This window comes from Pezoporus flaviventris, unplaced genomic scaffold (assembly GCF_033815535.1).
Source record: "Pezoporus flaviventris isolate CSIRO_AGI_PZ_B2104156 unplaced genomic scaffold, CSIRO_AGI_Pfla_v1 ptg000005l, whole genome shotgun sequence".
Taxonomy (NCBI): Eukaryota; Metazoa; Chordata; class Aves; order Psittaciformes; family Psittacidae; genus Pezoporus; species Pezoporus flaviventris.
The window spans coordinates 1441252-1453676 of NW_026892553.1; the positions used below are offsets into that span (position 1 = coordinate 1441252).

At 47.3% G+C, this 12425-nt stretch overlaps 1 protein-coding gene across 1 annotated transcript in view; it reads left to right on the forward strand.

Annotated features, from left to right (window-relative positions):
* The window catches only part of AR (androgen receptor), a 55076-nt gene that overhangs the window by 20230 nt on the left and 22421 nt on the right, over window positions 1-12425 (forward strand). The window contains exon 2 of the mRNA XM_061445563.1: window positions 3659-3810. Within this exon, the coding sequence (XP_061301547.1) occupies window positions 3659-3810 (152 nt within the window). The remainder of the gene's footprint in view (window positions 1-3658; window positions 3811-12425) is intronic.

Sequence of the window (12425 nt, forward strand, 5' to 3'; positions counted from 1 at the left end):
ATCCTTCCACTCTCTGGACAACGGCTGCTGGTTGTAAAGGTTCTGGAGAGGGCTGGAAATGGTGAGGATGCTGCATAGCTCAGCCTACAGCTGAGCCACTCCCCGGCTGCTGAAGCACCAGTCTCCCAATGCGGTGGGATGCTGGGGCTGCCTGGTGTCAAGCCCGATGGTGGGAGTGTTATAAGTGGAGGAGGCTGTCTCCCAGCCAGGGTTAAACTCTGGGGTCACCAGCTCCCTCTGGTTTCCACATGTAAAGGGGCAGCTGGGGCAAGTGTGGCCAAGCAGATGTGGGTTTGTGGAAGAGCCTGAGCACCTCTGGGATGCTCAGCCCAGCACCCACTGTAGGTAGAGGCATATAGGTCCACTACGCACGCACGAGCATGAAGGTGTGCTTGTACTTGCACAGCTCATCTCATGCAGAAACAGCTGTTCAAAAAGCTGTTTAAAAAGCCACCCAAACCTTAATGGCTAACCTATTTTGCCGCTTTAAATAATTAAGCCTCAAAAATACACCAAGGTCTTCTGGGGGTCCTGCTTCTGTCATCATAACAGCTACTCCTGTGAGAGTCACTTTTTCTCATTTCCTATCTGAAATACATGGTGCAAAGAATAGGGAAAGTACAGCATGGAAGGCCTATGGAAAAAAAGATAACTTTTTCACATTTCTGATTGCATAGAGAGGAGAAAAAAGGTAACGGGTCATTAGAGGAAAGATTTGGTTCTGCTGGGATCTAAAAGATTGCTGGAGAAATACCTAAAGGACTGGATAAGTACCTAAAGGGGCCAAGAAGAAATCTGGAGAGGGACTTTTTACAAGGGCATGTAGGGACAGGACAGGGGGAAATGGCTTTAAACTGACAGAGGGGAAATTTAGGTTAGGTATTAGGAAGTTCTTCAGTATAAGGGTGCTGAGGCGCTGGCACAGGGTGCCCAGAGAAGCTGTGGCTGCCCCATCTCTGGCAGTGTTGAAGGCCAGGTTGGATGGGGCTAGTGCAAGGTGTCCCTGCCCGTTGCACAGGGTTGGAACTGGATGAGCTTTAAGATTTCTTCCAACCCAAGCCATTCTGTGATTCAAAGCTTTTATATCTGCTGCTAGTTACTTCATAATAGTGTTTGCTCTATGGTAGCACCTTGAGCTGAGTGCCAAGGCTGTGCTGCACTGGGTGCTCGTGCAGCCATGGTGCAGGGGGAAGCAGGGTGCCCTGGGCACTGCTGGGGGCAGAGCAGTGGGATTGCGCCGGGAGGAAATGGAGGGTGAGACATGGAGATGTTAGTTGCATCAGGACTTAGTTATGGTAGGCAGGCTGCAGCCAACTGTATCTGCTCCATTTAATCAGTAATTCAAGAGAAGCCTTGGAAAATTGAGATTTGTCAAGGAAAGATAGTTGAGAAGCATCTACAGATGAGTCACTGATTCTGATTGATACAGCTAAAAAGATGAGAAATCGCCCAAAATGTTTCTTACCTTAAGAACAGACGATAAAATTGCTGTTCCAGCTATTAACCTACAATTTAGGTAGGTAGGTAGGATCTACATAGGTCTCTTGTGAAGAACAAAGGTAGCAGAATTCCTGAAGGACACAATTGACAGCAAGATTGGAGGAGAGTGGTGAGCCTGGGTCTTTATCTCACCAATAATTGTCCCATTTTGCACTTTACTCTCATGGTGTGAGGGGCGTAGAAATACTTCAGCAAAGAGCTCTGACCTGCGTGAGGGGCAAACTGCACCAGTACTCTGGTAACAGCACTGGTCCTTGGTTGAGATTAAGCATCCCAGCTAGTTGTTCATGTAACAACAGCAGCAGTCCCTTAAGTCTTGTCTGCACTGGGAGGTATTTTTCAGCCTGTGGTATGATTTAAACCAGTTGAATAGTAGTTCCTCATCTGTTCTTGAGGAAACACGTTTTCTTATTTAAAACCTCTCTCTCCTCAGTTAAGTTTATGTCTCTTAGGAGGAGGAAGAAAAGGGTATAGATAGTCTGGGCTAAAGAAGCTACTCTTATTACTGTAATTAATATATCTGAGCAAAAGATGATAACAAGGCAGCTGCCCTTACACTGGTGTATCATTGTCCTTGCCACAGTTCTCCTTAAGAATGATTGTTCTTAAAGCTATTTCACTCTAATTTGTTTTAAATCCCGATATCCTCAGGACTGCTGCATATGTGAGTGCGCGTTGCAGGATCTCCCTGTGGTTGGGTAGTAGTGAAACGAGATGGGGAAGAGGAGGGGGAGAGGTAGGAGAGGGATAGGAGAGGCAGGGGACCAGTGCCCGCTGCAGTCTCAGCCTGGCAAGTGCAGGGCGGTGGTGCTGTGCATTGTAACTCACTGCAGAGGTGGAAACCCTGGTAGAAAAGCTGGTGGTTAGCACAGAGAAAACACATATCTTTCCTAATTAAACCTCGTCCCTGCTGCTGCTCTTTCAGTGTGTGAGATCTCCCCTTGCCTTTGTCATTCCCTCATGGACAAAGCTGCCTGCAGGCTGTAGAGAGGCACTGGCCATGGACAGAAGGGCTTCACATCAGGACAGTGTTCCCTTGCCCTGGAGACTGTGATGGTGCTTGATCCCTTGCAAGACTTCATGGTGTGGGTTCTGGCTGCCATCTCTGCCGGGACTGTTTTCTGTTTCAGTGGACTTTGGGTTTATTCATACTGTTGGCCCAAATGAGGCTTGGGCTTTTCTGACTATAAAGATTTTTCTTCTGAGAAGTCCCAGCATTGACACATTCACTTTTAATTTGATTAGTCAGAGCTCACCTGCAAGCAGTCAAACAATACCAGAAACAAAAAGCAGGTCTAATTTTGACCAAGTTGCGGTGACCTACTGACTGTTAGAAGCTAATTGCCTCATCTAGTGTTTTGAGACAAAGGGAGCTTTAGCAAATAACTTAAAATGCTGTTGCTCCCCAGACTGCCTGGGTGTGTGTGGACTTGTGATCCTAAGCACCTCTCCTGCTGCTGTGCTTTCCAGAAAAGCAGCTTCTCCATGGATCTGATCAAACAAGTGGGTGGCAATGCACATCAGGATGGAGGCAATGGGGCAAGTACCAGCCAAGGGGGAAGGGTTTAGGCATGTGGATGGGGGCAAGCATGAGGAATACATGTTTGGAGAGGAGTGATGGCAACAGGTAGATCTGAAAAAGGAAGAGGAAATAGGTAGAAAAGAAGCAAGACAAAGAAGAAAAGAAGAGCTTAAGGGGGTTTGACAGCTTGGGAACATCTGTTTAAATTAAGAATCAAATGGATAAAGTAACCTCTAGTGAAGCGGTACTTCATGAAATGGGTTCATGTAGCTTAATGAGTATTGAGAGACCTTTTTTGATGTACTGGTGTCACTGTTGGAGCCCAAATTACATGAACACTGCAACAGCCAGTCCCAATTGTCTTCTCTTTCTAGGCTGTGCTGTCACTGTGTCTGTACTTTGTCACATATTGTACCTAGGGGCAATGTCAGGAGGGGCACCCCAGAGTGGTCTTCAGCACGGTCAAAGTGAGGTTTGGCTTAGCTGTTGATTGTCCCCTTTCTGATCAGTGCTTGGCTTGTCCCATCACCGAAACATGATCATTATCACAAGCACCATCCACTGTGCTTACCTGTGGCTTGTCCTGATCCCATTTGCTGACCCTTTCCCTTGTTCTCTTTCTATTTTATGCTGCAGGTTGGAGACTGGCCATGAACATGTCTTGCCCATTGACTATTACTTTCCACCTCAAAAGACTTGCCTGATCTGTGGAGATGAAGCATCTGGGTGCCATTATGGAGCCCTCACTTGTGGTAGCTGCAAAGTCTTCTTCAAACGGGCGGCTGAAGGTAATGCATACAGAGGGAGAAGGGAAAATCACTTCCACCTCCAGGTGTTGTCTTTCTCTACCACAGTAGCCGGAGAGTCAAATGCTGCTAATCATGAGTTCTTGTTATCAGCAGCCAAGTTATTAACATCTAGATGCTGGAGGCATTTGCAGCATCGCGATATGTTCTCCTCTGGTTGAAAGAAGTTCAGCAGCCTTGCCTTGGACAGCCTGTGAGGTCAAAAGAACTGAGGCAAGAGTGGTGGGAACAAAGTGCAGAGGCTTTCTAAGGTCCCTTGAGCTAGTAAAGGAGAAAATTCAAGGATAAATTTCTTTGTCCCGTGTTTGTCTTTCCCATTACAGGCTGCCTTCAGAAAGTGTGCAAACCAGTTTGCCAAAACACAGTCCTTTTCAATGCCCGATTATCTTTGTGACCCAGTAAGACCCTGGAGCAGTCAGTTCCTGCTTCTCCTCTTCACATTCAAGTGTGCACTAAGTTCCCATCAGCCCTCCTACGATCTGAGACCCACAACTCCAAATTTAGGGATGCTTTTCCTCTTCTGTATCCCTTGATACTCACAAAATAGCAGAACCATCTGTCCATTAAGAGCAGAGCTTTGTCCTTGGCATCCATGGTGCTTCGCCCTACCTCTTAAGAAAGCAACTTTTCCATGTCCAGCTCTGTAGTGCCAGGCTCTCCAGAGATATGTGTGAACCCACATGTTCCCTCTCAACAGCAAGCTCTTTGCACCGTCTTTCCTTGGTAATTAGCATCTAGAAGTATCTAGCCCAACTATTTCCTTGTGCTGTGGGTCAGCAGTACCTGGTTTCTAACTGCAGTTAACAGTTATGATTCCCTGGCAACAGAGAGTCTCTGTTGTGGGAGCCTACCTGTCCAGTAATGTAATGTGCCATCTGACTTGTTTCCTAATGAACCAATACAAATCATCATTCTTCCTTGGTGCTAACATAAATTGTTCAGTGCACCACATGCACACACCATTGGCAGTTGTTGTTAGAGGTGATGGCATCCCTGGGAGAGGAGGTAGTGCAGTTCCTGGCTGGTGGCCAGCAATGGGGGTGGAAGGCTTCTCTCTCTGGTTCATCTCACTGTGATGTTCCCCTCCTGTGCTTAACGTCATCCTTGTGTGGAGTGGAGTTCCCACACTGATGGGTGCTCACCTGGTAGTGTCGGAACACTGCTTCTCAGTTAATTCTAGCATTATCCTGTGCGTTTTCAGAGTCTCTTTTCCCTCCTTCATCATGCATGCCAGAAGTGAACTTGTCAGCACTGGTTCAGGGAAGAATCAGGGCTGTGCCGTAGCGTACAACAGCATCCTGTTACCATAATGGGACTGTCAAATAATAGATAATAAGTTTGGCATGTCTTTCCCCTAGTAAATCATTTACAGATATGTCTCTTTGCTATACACCAATTCTGTGTAAGGCCAAATGGATTGGCTTGCACAGCCAGAGTAAATAACAGATGCTTGTTTGAGTCAGGCAGTTATTGTTGATTTATAGTAAGTGGAGTCTTGGCTCTCTGTCAGAAAAACTGCTGATGAAATGCCCCGTGTCAATTGGCGAGTCCCAGCGTGCTGCTCTTCCTCCTCCAACCCCAGGGTAGGCTCTGGCTGGTGTGGGGTGAAGGCTGATACTTCATAGAATCATAGAATGGTTTGGGTTAGAAAGGACCTTATGATCGTACAGTTCCAACCCCCCTGCCATGGGCAGGGATACTGCACACTAGACCATGTTGTCCAAGGCTCTGTCCAACCTGGCCATAAATACTGCTAGGGATGGAGCATTTACCAGTTCTTTGGGCACCCTGTGCCAGTGCCTCACCACCATCACAGTGAAAAGAACTACTTCCTTATATCTAACCTGAACTTCCCCTGTTTAAATGCATTACCTTTTACCTGTTACCTATAGTGCATTAAATGCACTACAGCCCCTAATGAAGAGTCACTCTCTAGCATCCTTGTAGGCTCCCTTCAGACCCTGGAAGCTGCTCTGAGGTCTCCACGCAGCCTTCCCTTTTCTAGACTGAACAGCCCCAGCTTTCTCAGCCTGTCTTCGTACGGGAGGTGCTCAAGCCCCCTAATAGTCCTTATGGTCCTCTTCTGGACATGTTCCAACAGTTCCATGTCCTTTTTATGTTGAGGACACCAATACTCCAAGTGAGGCCTCACGAGAGCAGGGTAGAGGTTTAGGATCGCCTCCTTCGACCTGCTGGTCACGCTCCTTTTGATGCAGCCCACGATACGGTTGGTTTCTGGGCTGTGAGCGCGCACTGAAGCCGGCTCATGTTCAGTTTCTCATCAACCAGCACCCCCAAGTCCTTCTCCTTGGGCTGCTCTGAATCTCTTCTGTGCCCGACCTGTAGCTGTGCCTGGGATTGCCCTGACCCAGGTGTAGGACCTTGCACTTCACTTTGTTGAACGTCATGAGGTTGGCATCAGCCCATCTCTCAAGCGTGTCAAGGTCTCTGTGGATGGCATCCCTTCCCTCCAGGGGATGGGAAGGGATCCAACCGAACCACATTTCAATGTGTTCTCATGTTTCAAAGTCCATAAAATGCATTTCTGAAGCCCTTATATTTTGTCTGTGGACTCTTCTTAAAACAGTAAATCAGAAAGCTTCCTGAAAGTGAGACGAGAAACCTTTTCTCCTGCCTGTATTACCTTCCTATTACTGGTGTAAGACAGCAGTCTCTGATGGGTAGAAGCAATGGAGTAGGAATGGAAGAGCAGCGCAAACAGATCACCTTGAGGAGAATGGAGAATAGCTAAACACATAGCTTTTCTTTTATCATATTCTTCACCTAATATAATATTGAACTTTTTTAGTAGTAATTTAGGGGGTATTTAAGAAGGTTTTATAGATATACACTGCCTTCTAAGGGATTAGAAAGGGAAAAGATTTAAAAAAAAAGTGAAAGTTATGACATTGATTCCTCTTCCCTTTTGAAACACGCTGAGGGATTTGTATGGTTTCCAGTAGAGCTTGCTTTGGTAAAATGTTTGACAGATTTGAGGATTTTTGCAAGTTCAGATCCAACCAGTTCTTCCAGAAAGATGCTGGAAGAGTTAGCGAAGAAGACATGAGTATTTCCTTGAACTCTTTCTGTCAGCTCTCTTGACTTCTCTCTACACATTCTCCAGGTTATGTGTAGAGCAGCTTTAAAATGCTGCAGATTCTTCAGCTTGTGAGGTGGGCAGCCTCAGTTTTGTAGTCAAACCTGGTATTTGCCTCTCCCTTGCTCTCACCCCATTCTGGTGTCCAAGTGCTTGAAGGATCCAGAGGGCTGGGGTTCCTGCAAGGGAGGAGGACTCCTCCTTCCGATTCCTCTTTCTCCTACGGTAACAAAAGTTTGGTAAGTAAAAAGTGCATCCATCTCAGCATAGACTTTGATTTTTCTCGACTCAAGTATGCAGGGCAGCATTCCGCATGGTTAGGATGGCTCAGATGTTACAGACATTAGGGTTTCGTTCTCGTGATACCACACTTGTCCCTGAAACTAGACAATGCTTCAAGAACAGCACACTTCCAAATTTGTTGCCCGTCCAAGTGTTGCTGTTGTCCCATCCCATGCAGGCAGGGAGTAATTTCTGAGTCACCTGCATCCATCCCTCAAAAATCATAGCCCTTCCTCATCCCTCCAGGGTTGCACGAGGTCTGATGGCAACCTTGGCCAGCTGAGAGCTGCCTCTGCGCAGTGTTCTTGGCAGCGCAGGGCTGGGATGTCTCAGGCTGTATTCCTGATGGGATTGACTTTATATAGCAGAGAGCTAAATGAAAAGAAAACCAACAAACCAACACATTTGGCATATTTCCTAGAGGGCTAACAGCCAGACTGCTGTGCAGTCTGTTCCGATTCCCTTTCAGTCACTCTCCATATGGATTATTGTTCTACACCCTGACCTGCTGAAGATCAGCCTTGCACCAGGGAAATGTCTCTGGCTAACTCAAGTTTCCTGTCAGTTTTCAAGATGACAAGTTACAGTGAAGTGTTTTCAAAGACCACCGTCATGTTTTGGATTGCTTTTTCTCTTTCTTGTGGCAGATCTGACAGTATGGAGGAGTGTCAAATCTGGAAAAGACTTGGTGGTGCTGTGGCACTGTGATGCTCCTGCTTCAGTGGTAGGATTCTCACTACCCTGTGGGTATTATTTGCCTTAAAAATTGGTGGAAAGAGCAGAAGGTGGAATAAGCATACCCATGACAGTTCAGGCCCTCCCAGCACAGTCTGCTGCCTGTCTGCTGGAGCTGGGGGCTGAAGCCTGCTCTGTGTCTGGGGCTGGATGCTTTCCTTTTGCTTTCTTTAGACTTTTGGTAAATGCAGGTGACTATTAGGAAAATTGCAAAGATAGTTTATTAAATTCTGGCCACGGCCCAGCTGGTGACAGTGATAGGGACCAGAGTTTTTACAGAAGAGCATTAGGGACCCTGTGGTTACCTGAGACCTTGGGGGATTCACTTTCTCAGGAAGCTTGGCCTTATCCTTCAGTTGTTAGATCTGGTTTATGACCTGAGATACGAGGACATGTGTCTCTTCCAAAAGGCATTTAATGGGTTTTCATATTTGCAACCTTAAATCTTACTCCAGACGTTCGCATAGATTACTTTGTTTTCTGGAGGACAAAGCTACTCGAGGCACAACTCCTCATGGAGCAACAGGCTTTTAGTTAAGTAACTTCTGGGCTGAGTCACTGATCTTTCCTCATAAATCTCTATTCTTAGTCAAGACTGGAGAACTGCTTTTCCCCTCTGCTCGTGATGTTTGTTGCAGCTCCAGTGGGTCAGCAGGAGGACTTGGTAATGGCAGAAGCATCCCCCTGCCTGGGGGAGCCCCAGGTGGCAGGGTTGTCCCATTGAGGCGGCACTGGTACACCAGTGTACCTGTGATGTGCAGTGGAAGGGAGACTGCAGCAAGCCTGCAAGATCCACTGTTGCACAGACTGATCTTCTAGGGCTCTGTTCTGGTCTGGCATGGGAGAGGGATGCTGAGTACCTTTGTAACTGCATTTCTCACCCACATGCGTGTCAAACAGCATCTGGATAGGCAGGGAAGGAAGGGGGTCTTCTCTGGGCACACATCTGCAGAGTCATCAACTGGGTAGTTATATTGAGGCCCACACCTTGCCAGCATCCCCGTTGTAAGTACAATCTGAGTGACTGGCTTTGCCAAGAGCAGGACTGCTGGGAGAGTATGTTTGAAGTTTAGACCTGTACTACAGGTTTGCAAAGCAAGAGCCTCTGCTTTGGAGTGCTATGAGAAAGCGTCTCTGTTGCTTGCAGAAAAGAAAAGGAGGAAAAATAATAATCATTCCAGTGTTAATGAGAGAAAAACCAGTGCATTTATCTTTAAATGCAGAACAGCTGATTGCAAAATATCTCTGCTTGTTCTTAAATGAAGAGAGTAAATCATCCTGAAATTAAAATCAAGTCTGTGTATAAGAAGTTATTTAAGACAGATGGAACCCCTCTGTCCCAGCAACCCTCCCTTGTTCTCTGGGCTGTTGCAGCCAATGGCACTGTCATCTCTGCCTGCTCCTGCTGTGTTCAGGTTTACAAGGATGTGCATGGCTGTGCAAGTGGTGCATGCTCCCAGCCTGGAGAGAAGGGACAGCATACACTGGTGTGGATGGAGCAGAGGGGCTGTCTCTGGGGTAACCACCAGAGATGCTGTCAGTCTGTGTCTGTGCTATCAGATGACTGATGTCAGCTCATACTGGGGGTGATGAGTGTCCAACTCTCATGGCTCCGTGTGGTTGGTGGGATGAGTGCAGGCCATTCAGGATTGCTTGGCTTTGCTGTAGCAGTGACGTGGTGTGGTCCTTCTCCTAGATCATGGGGACAGCAGTGATGAGGGGCCAGGTTTAGCTACATTCCTTGGAATTAGGACAAGATGAGCGAGTAGCTTGTTCTCCTGCTAGGCAGAAGCCGACTCATGAATAGCCACTGCATGACCGTTTCCCTTTTTGTTAATGCTAACAGCTTAAAATAAACTGTGCTAGACTCTGCATATACAGTTAACAGAAAATTGGTTTCTGCCCCGAAGGGTTTATTTTGTGAACCAGGAGGCAGGCCCATGCCATTTCAGCAAAATCACTGTGCTATGACTGTGGGGTGAGTTTTTGACTGTGACTTAAAAGCTTACCCTCAGCTGAGCCCTGCGGCAGGGAGGTGGTCATAGACACTCTTCTAGGGTGCTTATTATGTGCACAGTGATCCGGGAGGGCCACAGGCACCAGGGGCACCCTGTCTGGTCTTACGGGTGGGGGATCATTCACTCTCATGTCCCTTCCAGTGCCAGAGGTGGTGGCTGCTGCTGAAGAGCTGATGGGAAACAGCATGGCTGCCTCAGTGAGCAAGGCTGGAAGCTGGTTCTTCAATCTGCTCCCCTCCCATGGGTGCCCGTGGGTGCCTGGGGAGACAAAGCGGGGTGGGGGACAAGCTCACATGTCAGTAGGCTGCCCAGAGCTTGGGGGAAAAAAGAGGATGGGGCTGGTGGATGTTCCTTCTTTTGAGAGGGGAATTCAGATAGAGCTGTGCCTGACCCTGGAGTGTCCTTGTGGGGCTCGGGCAGTGACTGTGCTGCCTTCCCTTACTAAAGCTGTTCAAGGGAGAGGCTTGACCTTTTAAAGGACTTTGAGCTATTATTGTAGCAAAAATGCTGTAGTTCAGGGAGGTGAGATAGGGATAGGAGCAGGAGCCGCAGGGTGAGGGTAGAGCAGGAGGGTTGTGTGAATGCTCCCCAGGCAGTACTGCTCGCAACAGCCTGATGGCCTTGGCCAGGTACTGCGTTGGTCCCTGTGGGCTGAGCCTTTCTGGTACACTCAAGCCCAGCCATTCTGTACTCGTGGTGGTTTTGATAGGGTCTGGAGCATCCCAGTGTCAGAAGCTGTTCACAAGGCAGGAATCCCGCAGTGCATCTGTGGGGGAAAGGAAAGCAAAATCACCTTACAGCTCCCCATGCCTATGCCTTTGGAAGTAGGATGTCCATTCTTGTTTGTTAAATACGCATAAAGAGGTTGAGTGGAGAGAGTATGGTCTCAGCACTCGTTTCCTGCGGCATAAAAATAACTCCAAGTAACCCACTTTCAGCTGAAGTTGTTTATTACTCATCCTCCTCAATGAACTGTTGAAAGGAAGAATGGTGCTTGTGTTCTCTGGGGTTTGGTGTCATCACTGCTTCTGAGGCTTCTCTAAGTGTCCTTAACTCTGGTAATGAGCAAGGGTAGGGGGGTAAGAAGAGATGCTGATGAGAATGGTGTTAAAAGGATTTAGCAAGGTATCACGTGCTGCAGGTAATGAACTCTTATGTCTGCAGTCTTAACAGCTAAGGCCCTGGAGGTGGTGTAATGATCAGCTTTTAATGGGGATGATTCCGAGAATTGCAAAAGTATATTTTTGCAGCCCTTTGGTGTAGCCTTGTGTGCACACAGTGTGCGAAGGGCTTCATTGCACACTGAGCTTCGTACCGGCTTCCCTGCCACCCTGTGCTGAGAGGCTGCAGGAAGGCTTCTTGTGGTGCTGGTGAAGGAGTGGTGGGACCTCCTCTGGGCTCGCTCTTTCCACCAGTGCAGGAAACCTCGCTGCTTTGGAGGTCCGTGGGGAAGCAACAGACAGTGCCAGTGAGGCCTGTGGTGCTGGGTTGCTAAAAAATTGCCACTTTTTCTGATTCCAGTGTCTTCAGAAGGTGTGGAATTGTATGTGGGAGGTGGGGAGTTGTTAAATCAGTGCACCAAAATAGGTGCATCTCTTGTCAAAGTTCTCACATCAAGCGGTTAGATTCAACCTAATCTTCTTAATTGATCTCTGATGACTCTGAAACGTTACTCCTATGAGAATACAGAAAGCAGACTCTTGCAGGATGATGAATAAACGTTAAGTTGGGTATAGACTGATTTCCAGTCACTTTGCAGGCATTGGCAGAGTCTGTGACATGCACAGCTCTGTTAATTACTGAGATTGGTTTAGTTTGGACCGGCATGAAGACCAAATATTGAATGAATCAAATGTCAAATAAATCCTCATCCAGTTTAGACTTGACAAGAAAACAAATGATAATGAGTCAGGAAGGAAAATTCATTCCTGACACATCTAGCAAATGAGGCAGAAAAGAAACCCAAAACAACCCAAGCTGAAATATGGAACTCTAAGGACTACTCTCTAAACAAGAGGAAAGGTGCGTCTGAGAAACCCGTTAGTCTGACAATAGGTAACTTATGCCTTTTCTGCAAGCCCCCTCAACCTGCTGCAGTGCAAGGTCTCCTTTACAGGGAATGGCTGGTCTCAGTTTCTTCCCGGACAGGGAACATGGTGACTTGGTGACAGCCTGGCATCAGACGCACAGTGGCAGAGCTTGTGGAGCAACAGTTTATAAATCAGTTTCCCAACCCCGGTGTCTGTAAACTGCAGACAGCAAACCTGATTAGTACTAATGGGTGGTACTGCAAATAATTCAGCCTCCAAAAGCACAGTAAAGAGAGTTATGGTTGTAGAGAGAAGGCCACTGGCCGGGGTCTGCGTTCAACAAACTGTAAGTGCGTGCCAGCTGGAGGGTCAAACTCTGTTTTGGAAATGTTCTAGGCAAAAAACAGATCTTTACAGCAAAAAGCCAAGCAATAG